This window comes from Oncorhynchus mykiss, chromosome 12 (assembly GCF_013265735.2).
Source record: "Oncorhynchus mykiss isolate Arlee chromosome 12, USDA_OmykA_1.1, whole genome shotgun sequence".
Lineage (NCBI taxonomy): Eukaryota > Metazoa > Chordata > Actinopteri > Salmoniformes > Salmonidae > Oncorhynchus > Oncorhynchus mykiss.
In genome coordinates, this window is record NC_048576.1 from 81,281,426 (window position 1) to 81,306,080 (window position 24,655).

At 44.5% G+C, this 24,655-nt stretch overlaps 3 protein-coding genes across 6 annotated transcripts in view; 1 reads left to right on the plus strand and 2 right to left on the minus strand.

Moving 5' to 3' along the window:
- Positions 1-340: 340 nt before the first annotated feature.
- On the minus strand, positions 341-6,985 carry LOC110538601 (17-beta-hydroxysteroid dehydrogenase 14). The gene is made up of 9 exons (XM_021625516.2): positions 6,591-6,985; positions 6,451-6,489; positions 5,724-5,821; positions 3,324-3,390; positions 1,541-1,632; positions 1,288-1,392; positions 1,119-1,186; positions 853-949; positions 341-670 (listed from the first exon to the last, which is right to left on the minus strand). Exons 1-9 carry the CDS (start codon positions 6,679-6,681, stop codon positions 527-529), a joined length of 801 nt encoding a protein of 266 aa, XP_021481191.1. The 5' UTR covers positions 6,682-6,985; the 3' UTR covers positions 341-526.
- Positions 6,986-8,936: 1,951 nt separating this feature from the next.
- On the plus strand, positions 8,937-18,810 carry LOC110538602 (potassium voltage-gated channel subfamily A member 1). 3 transcript variants are annotated; one of them, XM_021625518.2, is made up of 3 exons: positions 8,937-9,158; positions 11,552-12,382; positions 15,547-18,810. In XM_021625518.2, exons 2-3 carry the CDS (start codon positions 11,648-11,650, stop codon positions 16,453-16,455), a joined length of 1,644 nt encoding a protein of 547 aa, XP_021481193.1. In that variant the 5' UTR covers positions 8,937-9,158; positions 11,552-11,647; the 3' UTR covers positions 16,456-18,810. The 3 variants fall into 3 exon arrangements, with proteins under 3 accessions (XP_021481193.1, XP_021481192.1, XP_036794573.1); XM_021625517.2 differs by having other exon boundaries at positions 8,938-9,158; positions 11,605-12,382; XM_036938678.1 differs by lacking the exon at positions 8,937-9,158 and adding an exon at positions 11,320-11,489 and having other exon boundaries at positions 11,603-12,382.
- A 1,837-nt stretch (positions 18,811-20,647) lies between these two features.
- Positions 20,648-24,655, minus strand: part of LOC110538991 (excitatory amino acid transporter 2) — a 27,070-nt gene continuing 23,062 nt past the window's right edge. Inside the window, exons 8-11 of one of the 2 annotated variants that reach the window (XM_036938677.1) lie at positions 23,596-23,790; positions 23,085-23,219; positions 22,334-22,772; positions 20,648-22,181 (exon numbers count right to left, since the gene is read on the minus strand). In XM_036938677.1, coding sequence (XP_036794572.1) covers positions 21,885-22,181; positions 22,334-22,772; positions 23,085-23,219; positions 23,596-23,790 — 1,066 coding nt within the window. In that variant the 3' untranslated portion in view covers positions 20,648-21,884. The remainder of the gene's footprint in view (positions 22,182-22,333; positions 22,773-23,084; positions 23,220-23,595; positions 23,791-24,655) is intronic. The other variant, XM_036938676.1, reaches the window with a different exon arrangement.

The window sequence follows — 24,655 nt, forward strand, 5'->3', positions numbered from 1 at the left end:
CTTTACGCCAAGTTTAGAATCGTAAACTAATAGAAAATGTATGTGGACACGATTGCGAAAACTGCTCCAGATCACTTGATATCCACCAGGGGGAAAGAATAGAATATGGAGGGTGGAGAGGGTCAGACCCGATTTAACTTAAACGGTCTATCGTACAGCAGAGCGTGTCCAACTCCAAACCAACCACACTGAATAGATAGGAGCATATCATGAGCGCACAGCTGAGAGCGCTCCATGCAAAATAGGTCCCATATATACATATTCCATGTTTTTTTTCTCTCTCCCATGATCATTTACCCCAATCCCATGATCATTTATATCAACAATGCAACGGAAAAAATAGTTTCATCGTTTTTATTGCAACACAAATTATTGCAGCGTTACCATCTCACCACCAGGGGGTACCGTACCATCTCCAGCACCTCTACATCCCATGGCTATGGATAAAGCAGGGTGATTGGTTCAATAATCTCAAGCAGGATGGCAATAGAACATAACAGGTCCTGTTATTGGTCAGGAGGCCTGCTCATGGGACCTGGCTCTTGTAGCCGTAGTTGAGTTCTGCTCCTCCACTAAGCAGCAGGTCTATCCCAGTGCAGAACGTTGCATCAGCAGCCAGGTACAGAGCAGCTAACCCACTCTCAGCTTCTGTCCCCATTCGACCAAGCAGCTGTTGGAGATTAGGAAGAATGTTAAAGATGAGCCATCAAGTTCATCAAGACGAGAGATGCAAGTGAAATTAGGAAGTCTCTACCAACCCTCCCTTTTCAATGCATTCTGAAATATGTCATTGTAACAGATCTTATATTTCATCGTATATCTTGTATTGGCTCCTGTGAAGTGAGCACTTGCCTGAGCGTTCTCTCCTTCTTTAATGGTAGCTAAGGTATCTGCAGTCTGTCCAGCCAGCTCCTCCCACAAAGGTGTCATCACATTACCAGGGGAGATGCTACAAGATAATACACATTTAGACTGCAGCAAACAGAGCTAGAGATAAGAGAAAAAGTGGAAAAATACAAAAGTATTTTTAAAACAGGACAGACAAAGGGACAAGAGAAAAAAATAAGTAGAACATCCTAAAAGTTTATAAATGGAGACAGATGCCAGGTTCTACTCACCAGTTGACTCTCACTTGGTACCGACTCTCATCCACAGCCATGGCTTTTGTCATGGCAATGATCGCCCCCTTGTGGAGGAAAAGACACATCACCCCTGTTAGGCCTACTTCTCCAAGCCTCAAACAGTGGAATAAAGTACTGCATACGGTTATCTAGATTTTTAGTTCACCTTAGTGGCTACATAGGGTGCTGCATTTTTCTGACCAATGGAGCCCACCAGACTGGACAAGTTAATGATGTTCCCCTGGCGCTGTCGCAGGTGGGGCAGGGCATACTGAGGAGGGGAGATCCCGTGATGACGTAAAACATATTATAAGGTATATAATAACCCATTATTAAGGCTCATACATGCTTATAACAAGTAATAAAGCATTATACCTAAAGGCTTTCAGTAAAGTAAATATAATGAGTGAATTATTTACTTTGGAGGCCAGGAAGTAACTGATGAGGTTAAGATTCAAAAGATCTCTGAACTCATCTGCAGTAGTGTCATCTGTGGGTTTATGAGGTGGGTCTGAAAGGGGATGAAAGTGAGGGAACTCAATGAATACAGCATAAACACTAACCAAATGTCTATGGAGTATGTGAATTGTAGAAGAGGGGGAAGAAACATGCCTTTCATATCCACAAAAAAAGTGTTAAGTGGTACAAAAATGTATGCAGATCTTTAAAAAACGATGAAAACCAGTATAGCATTAAAAATACATCCGCGTTACGACTTGCACCTTTGTCAGGGGGTGACGATCAGGAGGTGACGATCAGGGCGTGACGATCAGGAGGTGATCCGTTTGATGCTGCAAAGCGTATATGTAACAGTATAGACTTTACCGTCCGTCCCCTCCCCCCGACCTGGGCGTGAACCAGGGACGCTCTGCACACGTCAACAGTCACCCTCGCAGCATCGTTACCGACCTGGGCGTGAACCAGGGACGCTCTGCACACGTCAACAGTCACCCTCGCAGCATCGTTACCCATCGCTCAACAAAAGCCACGGCCCTTGCAGAACAAGAGGAACCCACTACTTCAAGGTCTCAGAGCAAGTGATATCATCGATTGAAACGCCACTAGCGCGCACCACCGCTAACTAGCTAGCAATTTCACATCGGCTACATATACACAAAGTACAAAACATTAGGAACACCTGCTCTTTCCACATCAGACAGACTGGGTGAATACAGGTGAAAGCTATGATCCCTTATTGATGTCACTTCAATCAGTGTAGATGAAGGGGAGGAGACAGGTTAAATACGTATTTTTAAGCCTTGAGACAATTGAGACATGGATTGTGTGTGTGCCATGCAGAGGGTGAATGGGCAAGACAAAATATTTAACTTCCTTTAAACAGAGTATGGTAGTAGGTGCCAGGCACACCGGTTTGTGTCAAGAACTGCAACACTGCTGTGTTTTTCACCATAAATAGTTTCCTGTGTGTATCAAGTATGGTCCACCACCTAAATGACATCCAGCCAACTCTGGGAAGCATTAGAGTCAACATGGGCCATTATCCCTGTGGAACGCTTTCGACACCTTGTAGAGTCCAGGCTGTTCTGGGGGCAAAATGAGGGGTGCAACTCAATATTAGGAAGGTGTTCTTAATGTTTTGTACACTCAGTGTATGTGTTTTTAATGCTTGAATATGCCTGTTTAAATAATGGCTTGCCAGGGCCTCCCAAGTAGCACAGCGGTCTAAGGCACTGCATCGCAGTGTTAGCTGTGTTACTACAGATCCTGGTTATATACTGGGCTGTGTCGCAGCCAGTCGCACCTGGGAGACCCATGAGGCGAGGCACAATTGGCCCAGCGTCGTCCGGGTTAGGGGAGGGTTTGGCCGGCCGGGATGTCCTTGTCACATCGCGCTCTAGCGACTCCTGTGGCAGGCCGGGTGCATGCACACTGACAGTTGTTCGGTGTTTCCTCCGACACATTGGTGCAGCTGGCTTCCCAGTTAAGCGTGCATTGTGTCAAGAAGCAGTACGGCTTGGCGGGGTTGTTTTTCGGGACAATGGGACAAGACTGTAACTACCAAATTGGATATGACACATTTTTGGGGAAAAAGGGGGTAAAAAAAACTATATATATATAATAATAAAAATAAGTGCCTGGATGTGGATTGGTATACCAACTATCAGCTGATTTGTGGATATATAATTTCCTTTCTTTCCTTAACAACATCAATTCTCATACAAAATGATAACAGATACTCACGCCACCCAGCATTGTTGACCAGACAGTCTATTTGACCATAATGCTCCACTGTCACTGAAATCAACATCTGCAGAGAGAAAACCATACGTTGAGTTGACTGCACACTGTGTAAGACGTTTATAATTGCTATCTCCAGGTATGTAGACCTATGATCCCATTACCTATGTACCTACCTAACTTGCTACATAGAGCCTAACCTGAAAAACCAGCTAGACACACCACTAAAATAACATAGAAACATACACACATCCCTCAGTCAAACACACAAAACAGGTTATAGCAATGTCACTACTGTTCACAAGCACCAGGATCTGGACACTGAATGATGATTGGATGTGTAGAAAAAAAAGAAGCCGCTCTGGATAAGAACATCTGCTAAATGACCTAAATGTAAATGTAAACATTATGGAAAGCTTCCGTCTTGTAGTGTTAGTCTGATCACTAATACATTTTAATTGTCTGATGAGGCTTCATCTATCTGTCCACTCCAATATATATATATATATATATATATATATATATATATATATATATATATATATATATATATATATATATATATGGAGTCATTAAAACTTGTTTTTCAACCACTCCACAAATTTCTTGTTAACAAACTATAGTTTTGGCAAGTGGGTTAGGACATCTACTTTGTGCATGACACAAGTAATTTTTCCAACAATTGTTTACAGACAGATTATTTCACTGTATCACAATTCCAGTGAGTCAGAAGTTTATATACACTAAGTTGACTGTACCTTTAAACAGCATGGAAAATTCCCGGAAATGATGTCATGGCTTTAGAAGCTTCTGATTGACTCAAATGATGTCAATTAGCCTATTGGAGGTGTACCTGTGGATGTATTTCAAGGCCTACTTTCAAATTCAGTGCCTCTTTGCTTGACATCATGGGAAAATCAAAAGAAATCAGCCAAGACCTTAGAAAATGAATTGTAGACCTCCACAAGTCTGGTTCATCGTTGGGAGCATTTTCCAAACACCTGAAGGTACCACGTTCATATGTACAAACAACAGTACGCAAGTATAACACCATGGGACCACGCAGCCGTCATACCGCTCAGGAAGGAGACGCGTTCTGTCTCCTAGAGATGAACGAACTTTGGTGTGAAAAGTACAAATCAATCCCAGAACAACAGCAAAGGACCTTGTGAAGATGCTGGAGGAAACAGGTAGAAAAGTATTTAAATCCACAGTAAAACGAGTCCTATACCGACATAACCTAAAAGACCGATCAGCAAGGAAGAAGCCACTGCTCCAAAACCGCCATAAAAAAGACAGACTACTGTTTGCAACTGCACATGGGGACATAGATCGGAATTTTGGATAAATGTCCTTTGGTCTGATGAAACAAAAATAGAACTGTTTGGTCATAATGACCATCGTTATGTTTGGAGGAAAAAGGGGGAGACTTGCAAGCCGAAGAACACCATCCCAACCGTGAAGCACAGGGGTGGCAGCATCATGTTGTGGGGGTGCTTTGCTGCAGGAGGGACTGATGCACTTCACAAAATAGATGGCATCATGAGGATGGAAAATTATGTGGATATATTGAAGCAACATCTCAAGACATCAGTCAGGAAGTTAAAGCTTGGTCGCAAATGGGTCTTCCAAATGGAAAATGACCCCAAGCATACTTACAAAGTTGTGGCAAAATGGCTTAAGGACAACAAAGTCAAGGTGTTGGAGTGGCCATCACAAAGCCCTGACCTCAACCCTATAGAACATTTCTGGGCAGAACTGAAAAAGCATGTGCGAGTAAGGAGTCCAACAAACCTGACTCAGTTACACCAGCTCTGTCAGGAGGAACGGGCCAAAATTCACCCAACTTACTGTGGGAAGTAATTTTTACTAGGAATTTTTACTAGGATTAAATGTCAGTAATTGTGAAAAACTGACTTTAAATGTATTTGGCTAAGGTGTATGTAAACTTTCGACTTCAACTGTATATATATACTTATTTTTTTTAAATGAATTAATAAATGTATGTCAGCACAGACCTCAATGCCTGAGCGAGCACAAAAAACAGGGGAAGAAAACAGGAAACCAGGGCACAGGAAACACAAAGCTTCAAATAATGACCAACTTTAATAGTGATTTCTAAGCAGTTTATAAGCAGACCTTAAAATGAGGAGCAAGGGGCTTGCTAGAGCTGTGAGTAAACTCAGACGAGAAGAGTCCTTTCACAGACAGGGAAAATCCAACAAAGACTAAAGATAGGTGGAGTGTAGATTATAATACAAAATGTTATAGTAAGCATTCTGATAAACCACAGGTCATGTGAGGAATGAGGATATAAACTCTGTTGAAATGTTGTGCATATGAGTGATCATTTGACTCTCATTTCACTGCACTATAAGATAAGTCATTGCCCAGAAGCCCTACCTTGATGTCCTCCTCTTTGGAGATGTCACAAGGTACAAATTTGCATGACCCTGGCCCTGCCCTGTTCAGCTCAGCCTCTAGAGCCTGTCCTGCTGCCACTGTAAAACATTTTTTTTTAAATATATATATAAGAATACAGTAAACTTATGAATATGCAATGTAAAGATGATTTAGAGAGGGATTTTTTTAATGATTCATAAAGTCTTCAACAATGGATTACTGATGAATGAAGATTCTGTGAAAACATTATTGATACATGTGTGGCGATTCTGATGGTTTCTTGTAACTGATGGCTTCTACGGTTGTGGCTAAATGGATAGGATAACTAATGCAGCAGGTTAGGATAACTAATGCAGCAGGTTAGGATAATTAATGTAGCAGGTTAGGATAATTAATGTAGCAGGTTAGGATAATTAATGTAGCAGGTTAGGATAATTAATGTAGCAGGTTAGCAGAATTAAAGTAGCAGTTAGGACAATTAAAGTAGCAGGTTAGGAGAATTAAAGTAGCAGGTTAGGAGAATTAACGTAGCAAGTTCGGAGAAAAAAGTTTAAGGTTAGGCTTAGCTACAATCCTACAGTTGTCACCAACACAACTCGAACATGCAACTTTTGGTACGTAGCTGTACTCCATCTAGCCACAACCGTCGAAGCCATCAGTTCCACCACACATGCAATGGTATACTTTAATCTGAGCAAAAAAATCTAATAAACGTGCAGACACTCACCCCCTCTTGCACAGAAGACAACTTTGGCCCCATTCTCCACTGGGAAAAAAACAACAGAATAGCACATTATTGTTTTCCCAGTACCTCACTCTGCTCAAATCTCAACAAACTAACTTCAAATCAGCAACTTTGATTCTTACCGAATACTTTGACAATCCCTCTACCAATCCCTTTGGACCCGCCGGTCACAATGACAACTTTGTCTCCGTAACGCAAAGTACTGCCTGACATGTTCACTAGAGCCAACCCGTCACGGGTGATGATTTCAGTGATGATACGTTCGCAAAGAACCGCCACTACCTGGTTGACTGTGTTGGTCGAATGCCGCAAACAAAGTTACTTGCCCTCTTTCCAAGCTTCACTTTTATTCTATTTCTTTACATGCAGCAAAATATATAATTGCATCCCTCCCGTTGTCTTTTTGCCTTTTACATTTATACGTTAACTTTCTCTTCCCTCCTCCAAGTTCCTCAAAAATCATGGGTTTTGTTGTCGTCTGTGAAGACAGGTGAGCGGTTTTGTGGGACTTGTAGTTTTAAGCTCTATGCAAATTCTAACCGACATCCTGGTGCTGCAACCTGCTGTGTCAACATGCATACCGGTTTCTCAGTCTATGTATGAGGCATATTCTGAAATGGAAAAAATAAACCATTACATTCATCAATTAACCAAGAAGCCAATGGGATGGTTTTTGCAATTGTTTAATGCATAATAAAAAAAATACTTTAAATGCTTTACTGCTCACTTTCCTGTAAAATCCACCTCATATCAGTGTTATAACTGTTATACATTTGACATGTTTCCCCCCCCTTCGAACTCGCACACATCTCTAAATAGTTAACTCAAATATCAATTCTTATTTTACATTTACATTTGAGTCATTTAGCTTACAATCTTATCCATAGCGATTTACTGGAGCAATTAGGGCCTTGCTCAAGGGCACATCAAAAGATGTTTTTACCTAGTCGGCTCGGGATTCAAACCAGCCAACTTTTGGTTACTGGCTCAACGTTCTTAACTGCTAGGCTACGTGTCGCCCCATGTAACCTTTTTCTGGCCCAGAAATAAGGCTGTTGACATCTTACAGTGGTCACTCACTATATGTCACTTACATTTTTGTTGACACAACACCTGTGAGTAATTACCTGTCTGACACGTGTGCACCATACCCTATACTATACCATACACTAAGCCAACTGAATAAAGGCTTACGAAAGGATCATCAGAAAAGGAGTGTCATGGCTTTTTGTTGTAGGCTTTCAGTTTACTGTTTGGTCTCATAACATGTGTTAACATGTTTGTAAATGTGACTTGGGCCCTACATTTTTCCTGACCACACCTCACCAGGAAATGCATTGGCTCTGCTACATAACTCATTTATGGCCCTGAGTGTTTCCTGGTAAGGTGACATGGTCAGAAAAACACAGGGCCCTAGTCAGGAGCATTATAAATACTGAAGCCAGGATGGACCTCCAAAATACATTCTCACTGGGATTTTATGGGTGTTCATTTGGGTCTTGTGAGGACATCAGTACATGTGTTGAGGATGGTGTGTGTGTGTTTGTGTGTTTGTTTATGACAGGGAGAGAGGGGAAATTGAAGACTTTAAGAGAGAGGCAGGGGGCTGACATTAGGGGGTGGGGGTATGAAGAGGACTTTAAGAGAGAGGCAGGGGGCTGACATTAGGGGGTGGGGGTATGAAGAGGACTTTAAGAGAGAGGCAGGGGGCTGACATTAGGGGGTGGGGGTATGAAGAGGACTTTAAGAGAGAGGCAGGGGGCTGACATTAGGGGGTGGGGGTATGAAGAGGACTTTAAGAGAGAGGCAGGGGGCTGACATTAGGGGGTGGGGGTATGAAGAGGACTTTAAGAGAGAGGCAGGGGGCTGACATTAGGGGGTGGGGGTATGAAGAGGACTTTAAGAGAGAGGCAGGGGGCTGACATTAAGGGGTGGGGGTATGAAGGGGACTTTAAGAGAGATGCAGGGGGCTGACATTAGGGGGTGGGGGTATGAAGAGGACTTTAAGAGAGAGGCAGGGGGCTGACATTAGGGGGTGGGGGTATGAAGGGGACTTTAAGAGAGAGGCAGGGGGCTGACATTAGGGGGTGGGGGTATGAAGAGGACTTTAAGAGAGAGGCAGGGGGCTGACATTAGGGGGTGGGGGTATGAAGAGGACTTTAAGAGAGAGGCAGGGGGCTGACATTAGGGGGTGGGGGTATGAAGAGGACTTTAAGAGAGAGGCAGGGGGCTGACATTAGGGGGTGCGGGTATGAAGAGGACTTTAAGAGAGAGGCAGGGGGCTGACATTAGGGGGTGGGGGTATGAAGAGGACTTTAAGAGAGAGGCAGGGGGCTGACATTAGGGGGTGGGGGTATGAAGAGGACACCGTGCTGAGGTTGTAGAGAGAAGGCAGTGGATTGAATTTCGACCTGACAGCATTCTCCAGAGAAATAGTAGGCATGAGAGAGAGCAAAGGGGAGAGACTGAAGGCTGTGACCTACAAACAAGCTTAACTATCTTCACTTCACCCAGGGTGGGGTATCAGCAGACAGATTAACACTACCCCTGAAGGAGCCATGGTGCAGACAGACAGACAGCCAGACAGACAGACAGCCAGACAGATACCCTGTGGCGGAGGTACAGTAGTGGAGGCACCGTGATTCTCTTGAGTAATTAGTCTCTTTCAACAGTAGCTGACTGACAGAGGGGTGAGTGGAACAGTGCAGGCTGCTTCTTGTAAATAACACCAATAATATGGTTACTTCACAGCAGCATGCTTGGGCATGGCATGTAACTAGGATGTTTATGAGTAGGACTCTGTGTTATTCTAATAATGGCTGTGTCGACTGTAAAGACTAATGTTCTGATTAAATAAATAGTCATTCTGAACATAAAGGTTAACGGTTCTGATTGAAATAACACCTGTCTAGGTCATGCTTTTATTTGTTATTCTTTACTGTAGATGTAAAATGTGTCTTGCATACTACCGGTCAAGACTTTCAGAACATTGACTCATTCAAGGGTTTTCTTTATTTGAACTCTTTTCTACATTGTAGAATAATAGTGAAGACATCAAAATGATGAAATAACACTAATGGAATCATGTAGTAACCAAAAATGTGTTAAACAAATGAAAATATATTTTGTATTTGAGATTCTTCAAATAGCCACCCTTTGCCTTGATGACAGCTTTGCAAACTATTGGCATTCTCTCACCAGTTTCGCAAGGTAGTCACCTGGAATGCATTTAAATTAACAGGTGTGCCTTCTTAAAAGTTCGTTTGTGGAATTTCTTTCCTTCTTAATGTATTTGAGCCAATCAGTTGTGTTGTGACAAGGTAGAATATATATGTATATGTATACAGTATATGTATATATGTATACAGAATATAGCCCTATTTGGTAAAAGACCAAGTCCATATTATGGCAAGAACAGCTCAAATAAGCAAAAGGAAATGACAGTCCATCATTACTTTAAGACTTGAAGGCCACTCAGTATGGATAATTTCAAGAACTTTGAAAGTTTCTTCAAGTGCAGTCGCAAAAACCATCAAGCGCTATGATGAAACTGGCTCTCATGAGGATCGCCACAGGAATGGAAGAACCAGAGTTACCTCTGCTGCAGAGGATAAGTTCATTAGAGTTACCAGCCTCAGAAATTGCAGCCCAAATAAATGCTTCACAGAGTTCAAGTAACAGACACATCTCAACATCAACTGTTCAGAGGAGACTGCATGAATCAGGCCTTCATGGTTGAATTACTGCAAAGAAACCATGACTAAAGGACACCAATAAGAAGAAGAGGGTTGCTTGGGCCAAGAAACATGAGCAATGGGCATTACACCGGTGGAAATTTGTCCTTTGGTCTGGAGTCCAAATTGGCGATTTTTAGTTCCAGCCGCCGTGTCTTTGTGAGACGCTGTGTGGGTGAACGGATGATCTCCGCATGTGTATTTCCCACCATAAAGCTTGGAGGAGGAGGTGTTATGGTGTGGGGGTGCTTTGCTGGTGACACTGTCTGTGATTTATTTAGAATTTAAGGCACCCTTAACCAGCATGGCTACCACAGCATTCTGTAGCGATACTCCATCCTATCTGGTTTGGGCTTAGTGGGACTATCATTTGGTTTTTCAACAGGACATTTTTATTTTATTTTTGAAATGTAACCTTCATTTAACCAGGCAAGTCAGTTATAATGACCAAACACACCTCCAGGCTGTGTAAGGGGTAGTTGACCAAGAAGGAGAGTGATGGAGTGCTGCATCAGATGACCTGGCCTCCACAATCCCCCGACCTCAACCAAATTGAGATGGTTTTGGATGAGTCAGACCGCAGAGTAAAGGAAAAGCAGCCAACAAGTGCTCAGCACATGTGGGAACTCCTTCAAGACTTTTGGAAAAGTATTCAATGTGAAGCTGGTTGAGAGAATGCCAAGAGTGTGCAAAGCTGTTATTCTACAATGTAGAAAATAGTAAAAATAAAGAAAAACCCCTGAATGAGTAGGTGTTCTTGTCACACCCTGACCATAGTTTACTTTGTATATTTCTATGTTTTGGTTGGTCAGGGTGTGATCTGAGTGGGCATTCTATGTTACATGTCTAGTTTGTCTAGTTCTATGTTTGGCCTGATATGGTTCTCAATCAGAGGCAGGTGTTCGTCATTGTCTCTGATTGGGAACCATATTTAGGTAGCCTGTTTGGTGTTGGGTTTTGTGGGTGATTGTCCTTAGTGTCTTGATGTCCTTATTCTGTGTTAGTTTACACAAGTATAGGCTGTTTCGGTTTTCGTTCATTACGTTCTTTTGTTTTGTAGTGTTTGTGTTAATTCGTGTTTACGTTGTTCATTAAACATGGATCGCAATCTACACGCTGCGTTTTGGTCCGATCCTTGCTACACCTCTTCGTCAGAGGAGGAGATAGAAGAAAGCCGTTACAGTTCTAAAATTCTTGACCGGTAGTGTATTTGCGGGTGAATTGGAGTAAATTACTTAATGATCACATTTCCGTTAAATAATTATGAGTATTAAAATTGCCAATAATGTGAGTTGTTTCTCCTCCCACTTCTTTATCTGCCTTTACCTGATATGTCTCTTCTTCTGCAGTACCTGATATTTTTCTTGATAACTTCAGCAGCGTTGTGCATTTCTCTCTAGAGTAAGGGGACAAACTGTCCTCACAAAGAACTAAATAGAAGCTGAATGACAGACCAAGGAATGGAGAACCATGACAAGGGTGGAAGTGAAGGAGGAGGAGAAGGAGACAAGAAACATCTCCCAGAGGAGGTGAGCGAGAGCGACAAGGAGACCAAGGACCAGCGCAACAAGGCGGAGAAGGGAGAGAAGGAGACAGAGAACAATGGTAGTGAAAAGGAGAGGGTTGAGGGGAAAAGAGAAAGCTGTCGTCGCTCAGGCTCCCTGTGGAGGGGGGGCTGGGCCCTGACGGAGCGGCTAGCCATCAACGTGTCAGGGATGCGGTACGAGACACAGCTCCGCACTCTGGCCCAGTTCCCTGACTCCCTCCTGGGGGACCCTAACCGCAGAATTCGCTACTTTGACCCTCTGCGCAATGAGCTGTTCCTGGACCGGAACCGGAACTGCTTTGACGCCATCCTCTACTTCTACCAGTCTGGCGGGCGGCTGCGGCGGCCTGCCAACGTGCCCCTGGATGTGTTCTTGGATGAGCTGCGCTTCTATGAGCTTGGTGAGGAGATCATGGAACGCTTCAAGGAGGATGAGGGCTTCCCCAAGGAGGAGGTGCCTGCGCTGCCTGAGAACGAGATGCAGAGGAAGGTTTGGATGCTTTTTGAGCACCCAGAATCCTCCTCGGGCGCACGCATCATCGCCATCATCAGTGTCATGGTCATTGTGGTGTCCATCGCCATCTTCTGCTTGGAGACGCTGCCTGACTTCAGGAACGAGAAGGAGCTCCGAGAGGTGAGAGGGGGCTGTTGTGGGGCCAGGGGCCTGAGGGCCAAACAGAAATGACACACAGGAGAGAGAGAATGAGAGAGAAACAGAGAATAGTAGAAAAGGAAACAAACAAATGGACCAGGAGAAAGGAGAGGCTGCGGGAGATGTGCATAAAGCACAGATAGAGGAAGGAGAGGAATAAAGAGAGGAATGAAGAGAGGATGAAAGAGTAAGGAATGCATCTCGACAGGGTGCTAAGAGAACAGAGGTTAGCACATTTGGAGACTGATGATGGGGTGATCATCAATAGTCAGTGAAGGATGACAATTAGTAAAGGATGACAGTTAGTGAAGAATGACAGTTAGTGGATGACAGTTGGTGAAAGTCAATGACAGATGTCACCCTGTGGAACATAAATACTACATATGTGATGACACAGGCCCCTTACAGGGTTAAACACAACATGCGACACACATACACACACACACACACACACACACACACACACACACACAGACATTTCTGAGATTATTTTAGTCATGTCCTTAAAATTGAGGGAAAGGAATGGGAAGAGTGGGGGGTGAGGAGAGGGGGAACTAAAGTGTGGTAGGAAAACAAGAGAAATAGGTTGGAGGAGAGAGAGAATCACAGTTAGGGAACTAGAGAAAGAGGGAGGTTGCAGGTAAGAGCGGGAGAGAAAAAGGGGTGGGACAGAGAGAGATGAGGGGCAGGAAGGGAGGGGTAAATATGGACTGCACAAAGAACATTATGCTTTATTGATGGTATCTCCAGATCACTGTCCATCTGTGTCTCACATTGACTGGTGCTCCAGGATCACTGTCCATCTGTGTCTCACATTGACTGGTGCTCCAGGATCACTGCCAAGACGACTCCGTATGGGAATAGATGGAGTTGATAGGAACCTATAAACCGAGAGAGAGAGAAAGAGGGAGAGAGGGAGAGAGGGAGAGAGGGAGAGGGAGAGGGAGAGAGGGAGAGAGAGAGAGAAAGAGGGAGAGGGAGAGAGAGACAGAGGGAGAGAGGGTAAGTGAAAGTGGAGTGCAAAAGAGGAGAGTGGAGAGGAGCGTGTCTCACGTTACTCCTTAGAGATCTAAAGGAGCTAAATATAGCGTAAGGACAACCCTAAGAGCACATCAACATGTAAACGTTGGTTCCCATTAATAAACACACTGACTCATACCCACTGAAAGAGGCATGGAAAGAGTAGTACAGAACACCTATTTGATGACTCACACAAAACGAAATGAACTTCACCTGCCAAGTGGCTTACCGACAAGGTTGGCTTAGCTGCCTTTGGATTTTGAGGGATCATGCAAAAGCACAGAACACATGGTATACGGTGGGTCTTACCAAAGCACATATGCACACACCCGACCTCTCACACTCACTCAGTCACTCACACACACTCACATGATCAGAACATCTGACAGAAGACACACAGCGCTCTGTACAGACTCAAAATGGCAGCATAGGTGGCAGCAACTGAAAATAAATCCTTGTCTTTTACAAGACGACCACCCCCCGTTGCGACGGTAGCTCTAGACACTGCATACAGTATTGAAAGACATGCTGTATGGTTCTGTGACCATTTGGAATGAGCGGCTAGTTGTTATTCCGTTCTTATTGGGTGACAAAGAGTGCGAATGTCTGTCGGGGCAGTGTGATCATGGCTTTTCAACCTCATAAAGGTGAGGAGAAATGGAACTAATGTGGGTGACAAATGTGAGGGCAAATGTCACTGTCATTTCAGTTGGTAAAAGCATTCCAGGCCTCTACACAGAGACTAACATATGCAGTATATGCACAAACAAACAACTGCTGTATATGCACCTCACACAGGCACACTCATGCAGGCACACGGACAGGCACTAACACACAGAGTATCATAGACTTTTGCTTCACTACAATTTTATCATAGGCAATAACAATTCTGAGCCATTTCACTCCAATCCGTCTTATAGCTGGACATGCCATAAAACCAAAATTTGACTGTCTCACTTTGAACCCCAAGACTGCTTCTTAGAAAACATTGTAAGGATGAAATGAAATGTCAGATTCCTCAGTCGGTCCAGACGCTGTGCTGTAACATTAGCCGTTGTCACATGCAGTCTTGCTCTATAATGTTTTTCTTCTGTTTAAATATAGAGACGAAACACATTTGCATCAAGGTCTGCGGTAGGAAAGAGAGAGAGAGTGTGATTACACAAGTGAAGTTATGTTAACACAGTATTACAGTTATCACAGTCTTAATCAGACCGTGATGCATTTTCCACATCTGCTGAGGAAAGACTTTGCCACCTTTAAAATAATCACTTCTCCTCCTTCTCTCCTCCTTCTCATGTTTACTGTAGTCATCATGGTTCTCCCCGACCTCTGTCTAACCTTCCCTCATTACTATTTCTTATCAATTAATTTATGTCCTTCATTACCCTTGTAATGAACACGAGGGGAGACAGAGAGTTGGTTTCAAGCGCAGTGCGCAGCAGGTGTTTATTGCAAAGGTCCACAGGAGGAGGCAGGTAGCTGGGTCCAGGGGCAGGCAGAAGGTCATACACAGGAGGAGGCAGGTAGCTGGGTCCAGGGGCAGGCAGAAGGTCATACACAGGAGGAGGCAGGTAGCTGGGTCCAGGGGCAGGCAGAAGGTCATACACAGGGGGTCCAACAGGGCAACAGTACAGGCAGGGAAAAAGATAGTAACGACGTCCGGGAGATCAGACAATAGGTTGATAACAGGAAATCTGAAAGGCAGAAGTACAGGCAGGGAATATGCAAAAGGCACTGTTAGTGAGGCAGGCAAAATCTATCATACACAGGAGGAGTACATCACAGGAACACCAGAGCTCTGAAAGACGTGTGTCACAAAACAAACAAAACCTCACAGTGACGGGGTGCAAAGAACTGAACTAAATAGTGTGAGATAATGACATACAGGTGTGAACAGGTGATTAGAATCCAGGTGATTGGGATCTGGAGAGTGAGCTGGAAAGTTAGCTGCGTTCAGGGGATCTACGTGTTGGAGGGTGTGAGTTGGAAGGAGACGTTACAACCCTATTTGTTATCTCTTGTCTAAACCACGGTCATCCCCCTTCACTGTTTTATCTCCCTTCAATCTCTCCTGCTTCATTTCTAACACCACTCACTATCCCTCTCTCCTTCTCTCCCCCCAGAAATTCACCTACCAGCCCCATCCTACCCTCCCCAACATCACCATCCTGGTCCCTCCCACTGGCAGTGCTTTCCATGACCCCTTCTTCCAGGTGGAGACCATATGTATCTTCTGGTTCTCCTTTGAGCTCATTATGCGCTTAGCCAGCTCCCCCAGTAAGCTCCACTTCTTCAAGGACGTGATGAACACTATCGACTTCCTCGCCATCATTCCCTTCTTCGTCACTCTGGGCACAGAGCTGGCCAGGGACAAAACCTCCAACAAGGACCCGGGCATGTCTTTGGCCATCATCAGGGTCATTAGGCTGGTCAGGGTGTTCAGGATATTCAAGCTGTCGCGTCACTCCAAGGGCCTGCAGATCCTGGGCCAGACTCTGAAGGCCAGCCTGAGAGAGCTGGCCCTGCTCATCTTCTTCCTCTTCATCGGAGTCATCCTCTTCTCCAGCGCTGTCTACTTCGCCGAGGCGGACAGCCCCGACACGGTGTTCACCAGCATCCCCGAGGCCTTCTGGTGGGCCGTGGTCTCCATGACGACAGTGGGCTACGGGGACATGTACCCGACGACTCTGGGGGGCAAGCTGGTGGGCTCCATGTGTGCCATCGCTGGTGTGCTCACCATCTCCCTGCCAGTCCCAGTCATTGTGTCCAACTTCAGCTACTTCTATCACCGAGAAACGGAGTGTCTCGAGAAAATCAGTGAGTACACCCACATCAGCACCTCTCTCTGGGAGGGTGAGGATGAGGAGGGAGACAAGGGGGAGGGAGATTACACTCCCCTGTATGTGGGCGACTGCAAGGGAATCTGTAACCCCCTCAATGGGACACTGCTGTCAGGACTGTGTGCGGGGCAGGACGGGTGGGAGAACAAAGGCAACGTGTACCTCAGGGAACCCCTGGTCACTCAGGTGTGAGACAGGATGGATGGATAGACAGAGGATCTGCTGAATACAACCCTGGTACTCTGCCTCTAAGTTAAATAGAGAGAAAGTTAAAGGAGGATGGCAAAGTAAAGGAGAAGAGATACAAAAAAAATACTATTTTACTCAAGGACTTACTTGCACGCTTGCACCGTCAATGGCTTACACCGTTTACTACAAACAGAACTGATGAGACCATGGCAGAGATATTGTGACAGCTTGCTTTTTGCTAATGTCACTGAGAATTGAGTATGGTGCCATCATATTGACAATAAAAACAGCTGAAACAGAATGTATATTTATTTATGATATATTTACCAGATTGTAATAACAGTTTATACAGTACATACAACTCTAGCAATTGTAAATGTTGGTGTTTTTAAGACATGAGTGAATTGCAGTGCCATTTTATTTGTTATTGTGTGCTAGCTAGCTAAATGCACAGAGCCGTTTTGAATGTGTGTAGAGGGTTGACTAAGGGCGTTTTTACCATTTTTGTGAACCCAGTGCAGTTTGCACATTTTTTTGTGCAGCGTGAACACTCTCAAAGAACTCAGACCCCCTCAGAAGAAGAGAGAAGAGCCCCCTAAGCAAACCGAACTGAGATCATCTCGAGAGCTGGTCTGAGTTCGGTTCTCTTGAATTCCGAGGTTTGATTCCTTTTTTAGGGCAATGTGAACACAAAGCTCCCCAGGTTCGCTTGTCGTTATTTCCGCACGACACACTAGGCTACTGCAGCATTGTTTCCCTTGCCGTTACCGCTCACATTGGTGCCACAAAAGAGAGAAGTGGATGTGCAGGTTCATGGAAAAAAAATGTGTTTTTTTTTGTATTGATTAGCGATGGTCAAGAATACACAGAAATGTTTAGTTTTTAGTTCAGACTATTTGTTTGCCATATGTGATCTATAGGCTAAGAGAGGTTCATAAACTGTTTATTTGATTGTGGGGTTTGAATAGTGTGAGAAGACAACAACATATTTGGTGAGAATCACAACATAGGGTCCAAAATCAATTCTAGCTCTTAAAAGGGTAGTAGCCTACATTGGGTGTACAATATTTCATTACAGTATTATTTAATCTGCAGTTATTCTTCTGCTATTTATTCTGTAACCAATAATATTTACATGTAGTAGTGTCTTCTGATAAAAATGATTATTTCTCCCCTTTTTTCACTAAATGCAGTCTATTAGCTTTCAAAATGTAAGCAGGTGTATACAGCTGTCCGAGAACACGTTTTGATGGAATGTCTTGTCCTGCACTGCACTTTGTAAAAACCCGGAGTGCATTGAGTGAATTTTGAAAAAAGATCTTGGTTCCTTTCTAAACATGGCAATGCAAAGAGGACTCGGACCACAGGATAGGTGAAGTGAACTGACAAAATAGTTGAGACCTCATTCAAAGATCAGTTCTTTTAAAGAGGACTATGTGTAAAAACACTCTGAATGTCCTGATGGGGCTGGGCACCGTCTCTGAAAGCTATGGCAGAAATGCTCTGCAGTGATATTGTGGTGACGTGGAACACAAAGAGATCAGCCTGGGGGCTGTGGCGCAAACAGAGAGCAGCCCTAAGTGTTGATCCTTGGCCAGTGGAGAGTTTTCAGTGTGTAATGGAGACAGCTAGGCTGGGCGGCAGGGAAATCTGATCCTGGACCTGTCAGGCTTCCAGCTGACCCTTCCTCCCAATGGCTGTGCAGGACTAACACTAGTAGATACCACTGGCCTAAATCCACACTCACCCCACTGGGTAGAAGTACTTTACTGGTCATCCAAAGACACATCCCTGCCCCTGTCCATGTTACCATGGTGCGTCAATTATCTTGCCTATTTAGAATGTGTCTTAACAAAATGCTTTGCACAGTGTTCAGTGTTTATACTGTGCTTTATAAATATGTTCTTATGATCAGAGATTGTGAGCTGCACAGATTGTATAAGAGAGTGGGTTGTGTGTGTATGTGTATATGTGTGTGTGTGTGGTTACCAGTATGTGTTCTATGACTGTGTGTGTGTGTGTGTGTGTACCAGTATGTGATTGAGTGCGTGCTTACGTGTGTGTGTGTATGTGTGTGTGTGTGTGTGTGTGTGTGTGTGTGTGTGTGTGTGTGTGTGTGTGTGTGTGTGTGTGTGTGTGTGTGCAGGTGTGTGTGGTTACCAGTACGTGTTCAATGACTGTGAGCCCTGTTTACATGTGTGTGTGTGTGTGTGTGTGCGTGTGTGTGTGTGTGCGTGTGCGTGTGCGTGTGTGTGTGTGTGTGTGTATACACGTGTGTGTGGTTACCAGTATGTGCTCTATGACTGTAAACCCTGTTTATATTTGTTGTATTTAATAAAGATGGTATTTTATCAGTTATCTAAATGAGTCCCTGTTTTGTTAACAGAGGGGAGATGAGTCAGCAGATGCCCACTTCACCACAAAACAATTATCTAAACAACAACAACCAAAATGTCTAGTCTTTCAAAATGTTGACATAATATGTTAAATGTATGATATTATTGGTAGGTTTAGATACCATCTGTTTAACTTGGTGAGAGAGCAGATTGGATCATTTGATTTCCCACTTCACACGCACCCCAAAGGATTGAGTTGATTTCCCTCCTTGCAACTATCTCTTTAGTCTCTAGAGGTCAAAGCACTCAGTGCAAATCCTCCTAGTCATCCCAGCTCAGGGACATCATACTGAGGACTCTGTGGTTGCTTCTTCTGAGCCATGAAGCCAGAAGAAATATGTACTGTGTATTTTGCAGATTGAAATAACTATGTAAACAATAACGAATTATACAAACAACATTAATTTTATGCGACAACCATACAATAAATTCCCATAAGTACAGTGATTCATGTCTGTAATGCATTTCTTTCTGCAACATTCTTCACCCTCCGCCCTGAAAAAGCCTAGTTGGCAGAAATGGTGAAATGTGCAGGTGGGATTAAATAAACATGCAAACAGTGTGACACTAATGTAATGGCATCAATAACCATCCTCTACATAGAAATAACATCACCCAGTTCCATACCCTACTCCGCCAGGGAGGACTGAGGAAACTCAGTGACTGTTGCTAAAATAGAGAAATGCTTCTAAATAAAACTGGAGACAAGCCAGACTGAAGTGAAGTTGAAATGAGTTGATGGGTTTTCAGCAACACTGACGGTTTGAGCAGATGAGTCTCTTCATACCCTCACTGCTTGATGACTGTCACAATGATTACATACCCTGACCCCCCCCCCCCCCCCCCCCCCCCCCCCCCCGGGTTGGCTGACATTCCAATGTCGTGTTGTGGGTTAGCAGTTTCTAGTGTAATATATGGACAACTCATTTAGTGGTTTTGAGTGATTTATGCTTGTTTTTGGTTGCTATTCATTGAATTGACAAAAAAATACAAGTGGCAATCTGGTTGTGTAAGGAATTCCTGTATGTGAGCCGAAAAGACTCAGTTCACTACAATAAATAGAGTAATGAATCATAGTCTGTCTGTTTTGTTGAATACCTTCAGAGAGTCGAGGCATGTCTGTCCCTGTTCACTGGGTTCACAAGGTGGTGGTGGCCTGTTGTGGCCTGAAGCTTTCCCTTATTATCTACCTGTTTCTCTCATCCTCTCCTCCTCTCTCCGTGACGTGCAGGGTCCCAACACTAACGTCAGTCCTGTTTGCAATTACCCACAGTGCCCTGCGCTGTCTGGAAGAATGAGTTGGATTGACGTCTTTCTGGCCATCTGCCGTTCTTCTATTCCTCTCATCCCTCCCTCCCTCCCTCCCTCCCTCCCTCCCTCCCTCCCTCCCTCCCTCCCTCCCTCCCTCCCTCCCTCGCTCTTCTTTGAGAGGATTAAGTGTGTTGATATCTCTGTGTGTCTTTGCCTCATCAATGTGTAAATGTGATGCTGTGTGCGTGTATGTGCGTGTGTGTGTGTGTGTGTGTGTGTGTCTGTGTCTGTGTGTGTGTGTGTGTGTGTGTGTGTGTGTGTGTGTGTGTGTGTGTGTGTGTGTGTGTGTGTGTGTGTGTGTCTGTGTGTGTGTGTGTTCACGGTCTGGTGTGCCAGGTGCAACTTGAACGTCCAGTAATATCCTTGTCCACTGGATTTCATCACTGTCTTTAGTCACAAAATATTGACGTGTGTCCCCTTTTTGTAGTACTAATCTGTACACAGTTTTTACACAAGGTACAGAAATAACCAAATCTTTGTCATTGTAATTTAAATAAATCTCTAAGATTTTATTACATACAATATACACAAAACCTGGATCTGCAAACCTGCATTAAGACTGAAGGATTTGGGTAGGCAGTAATGACCTTCAATGAAAGGCATTTCAGAGGGACAGAGGAAAACAAATCAATATGACAGAACCAATGAGAATATCTTAATTAACCAATAAATAATTAAAGTACAAGAGTAATGAAACAACAAGTAGATGAATACGTGAATCAAAATGAAAACAGACTGCTGTGCAACACAGACTGAAGACTGTTGTGCTGGAAAAAATGTATAAAATTACTAACAACCATCATTTCAGACAGCAGATGATGACAAAAAATGACTAACCATACATAAGTACTGAGAAATAACAATATTAACAACAATAACCGTATTATGATTGTCATTTCAGGACAAGTTGAGGTACAAGTTGAGGTACAAGATGAGGTACAAGATGAGGTACAAGATGAGGTAAAGTCAAGTGAAGTGTTGAGTGTGTTGAGGACAAGGAGAGGAAGAGAAGAGAGAGAGGAGGTAGAATAGTATAAAAATAGTTTGACTACAGTGTGTTTGTTACCTTTAATTACATATAGTTGCTACACGCAAGTTTATCTCACATTTGAACTTACATATAAGTAGAATTAGTATTTATTTGTTGAATCATTCGATACAGCACAGCTGGAGATGGACGACGTTCTACAGATGACCTTTTGGAAGTTGAGAAGAGAACATTTCTGATTGTACGTTGACTGACACTGAACACCAAGATCTCAGTACAGCGTCTCTCTCAGCCACGCTAGAGGGTAGAGGATAAGGTTGAGGAACTGGCTAGCTGAAATGGTTAGAACAAGACAATGATTATCAGAGAATAGAGCTGGGTTGACAGAAGACACAACACTAAGTTAAAGCTCCCTTCTGCAGCACACTGAAGCGTAAAAGTTAGGGCATGGGCTCTTTTTTTAAAGTTTATTAACGGGTGTTGCCATAGCAACATAAATATCGTCATCGCTCAAAGCAAGCTTATTGATCCCTGATCATGTCAAACAGGACTCAAATCACACAAGAACACTCACATCAGACAACTACTAAATAGTAACCATTTGTAGAGCACTGCATCCACCAACCCAGACCCCTATCAAAAACACCACAGTGGTACTAGGTGGTAGAGTGCAGTAAATTGGGGGAAGTGTAGTGAAACTGTGGTAAAACAGAAGTGTTTTCATAGAGGTGTCCCAATCAGGGCAGGTCGCAGGGCAGGATGGTGTTCCTGCGGTCGTAAGCAGTGTCGTCACTCTCTTCTCCTTCACTCCCTTCATCCAGCACCCTATCCCTCTCCTCCTCTTCCTCTGTCTCGCTCTGATATCGGTCGCTGTCTCGCCCCCGCAGTCTCTCCCTCTCTCTTCCTCTATCTCTCTCTCTATCTCTCTCTCTGTCTCTTTCCCTGTCTCTTTCCCTGTCTCTTTCCCTGTCTCTTTCCCTTCGGTCTCTATCCCCTCTGTCTCTCTCTCTGTGGGAGCGAGGGAGTGTGGGGATCTGGGAAGACAAAGAGGAATAAAGTCAGAGACAGGCCATCAAAGTACCATCCAACTCAAACGTTCACACAAATATTCCATTGATATCAATACATGATTAACAAGAAGTTAGGATTGAGCCCTAGGACTAGTGGTAGCTGTAACCCTGCCTACCTGGTTGTCGTGGCTTGGCAGGGCGCAGTAGCCAGGCTCTGTTCTGCGGAGGATGCGTGGGGAATGGGTACGGAAGGCAGAGGGTCGTGGGGAGTTGGAGTGGGAACAGTTGGAGCGCGGGGAGGGAGAGCGGACAGAATGGGGGGACGGAGAGCGGACGGAGCGGGGAGAGTTGGTGATGGAGTAGATCTGTGACAGGTTGGAGTGGCCGTGGTGGTTGAGTTTGGGCGGGCGGGGGGAGCGTGGGGGTAACTCGGGAGGTCTCTTGGGGTCCACCAGGTCTATCTCGGTGAGGACAGGGGGCGGGGGGATGAACTCCTCATCCTCAGGGGAGAGGAGCTCGGCGTCAATCTCAGCTAGCTCTGCCCTGGACAGGTGGTCCACAATCCCAGCACCAAACGAGTCGCCCACCACGTTGATTGAGGTACGCATTCTGTCACTGGCCCAACAGACAGACAATGCTGGAGTCAGCCATGACTGATCACTGTGTTAGAGGTACACTACAAGACAGGAGCTCTCATGGATGAGTAGATGCCAACAATAGCAATGGCATCTACAGCTAAGTACCACCCTACCCTTTACAGTTGACAATATGCGTTGCATTTTGACAGAGCTTGACGTACCCTACTTTTCTTTCATAGAGATAATCAGCAACATTGAATCATTGTAGTCTAATGTCATCATGCTGTTGAAAACAAAGACCAGAGTATCTGAAGTGTAACATCACAGTGATTGTGTGTATGTGACTCACAGCAGCCAGTCGACAGCGATGAGCAGGCTGATGTCCTGGGTGGGCAGGCCCACAGCTGTAAGGATCAACAGCATGGTGACCAGGCCTGCGCTGGGAATACTGGCCGCTCCCACACTGGCCAGGGTGGCTGTCATACTGAGAGGAGAGGAGGGGAAGGAGTGAGGGAGGGAGAGGAGAAGAGGGAATTGACGTTACACACACGTTTCTCATTCCAAGACATTGTCACCACAGAATGCATTAGCATGTGACTCATAAAAGTCATCAGCAACCACAACTGATACATACAATATACCTACAGTTGGATGATTATTTCAAGGTACAAAAACCCATGGAGGAAGTGACACAGCTTTCTCTTACATACATACAGAGCATGACAACCTTAAAACCAGCACTGCACTTTAGTACTATACCTAAAAGCATAATATATTACACCCAGGTAACACACCTCAACACAAAAGTATCCTAAGAGACCCCCTGGGCCAGGGTTGTTAGTGGTAAAGAAGAGGCCTACCTGACGGTAACGATCTGTCCTGCGTCCAGGTTGATGTCATTCATCTGAGCGATGAAGATGGCTGCCACCGCCTCGTACAGGGCTGTACCGTCCATGTTGATGGTGGCTCCGATGGGCAGCACGAAACGCGTCACGCGCTTATCGATCTTCAGATTCTCCTCCAGACAGCGAAATGTGACAGGTAACGTTCCCGCACTGAGAGAAGGAGAGAGAGGGTAAGAAAGGGATGTAGACAGGTCGAGAGAGATAACGGGAAGAAAATACAAATGGGGAGAGAGGGTATAAAGATGTTATAGAGAGAGAAGTATTCAGAAAGAAGATAATGACAGAAATTGTGAGGGAGAGTGAGGGAGAGGGAGGGTGAGAGTACAAAGTGAGAGTTAAAAAAGAGGGGAGGGGGACAGAGAGGGTGAGAGAAGGGGTGAAATATAACAGCATTATCATAACAGCAAGTGTATTTTACAATCCAACATGTGAATTGCAGGAATTTGATTTGAGCCTAAGCTAAGCCCAGGTCATAATATAATTAGAGAAAGTTGATAGGATTACTCTTATTCTGTAAAGCCTCCCTAATGCGTCAAAATGACAGTTGGTTTGAGCAGCACAACAGATTCAGAAGCAGCGGAAACATGGCCAGTTTGGCCCGTACAACCTAATCCAGAGCCCCAGACATTTACAACGCAGGGTCTGTCTGTCTACAACCTTATCCAGAGCCCCAGACATTTACAACGCAGGGTCTGTCTGTCTACAACCTTATCCAGAGCCCCAGACATTTACAACGCAGGGTCTGTCTGTCTACAACCTTATCCAGAGCCCCAGACATTTACAACGCAGGGTCTGTCTGTCTACAACCTTATCCAGAGCCCCAGACATTTACAACGCAGGGACTGTCTGTCTACAACCTTATCCAGAGCCCCAGACATTTACAACGCAGGGTCTGTCTGTCTACAACCTTATCCAGAGCCCCAGACATTTACAACGCAGGGTCTGTCTGTCTACAACCTTATCCAGAGCCCCAGACATTTACAACGCAGGGACTGTCTGTCTACAACCTTATCCA

Excerpts from the sequence above, each read along its gene's own strand:
- LOC110538601 (XM_021625516.2), bottom strand. The coding sequence starts at position 6,681 with ATGTCAGGCAGTACTTTGCGTTACGGAGACAAAGTTGTCATTGTGACC. Across the intron at positions 6,490-6,590 it reads AGGGATTGTCAAAGTATTCG|TGGAGAATGGGGCCAAAGTT; the intron begins GTAAGAATCAAA and ends TTTTTTTCCCAG. Across the intron at positions 3,391-5,723 it reads CCAAAGAGGAGGACATCAAG|ATGTTGATTTCAGTGACAGT; the intron begins GTAGGGCTTCTG and ends TTCTCTCTGCAG.
- LOC110538602 (XM_021625518.2), top strand. The coding sequence starts at position 11,648 with ATGACAGACCAAGGAATGGAGAACCATGACAAGGGTGGAAGTGAAGGA. Across the intron at positions 12,383-15,546 it reads ACGAGAAGGAGCTCCGAGAG|AAATTCACCTACCAGCCCCA; the intron begins GTGAGAGGGGGC and ends CTCTCCCCCCAG.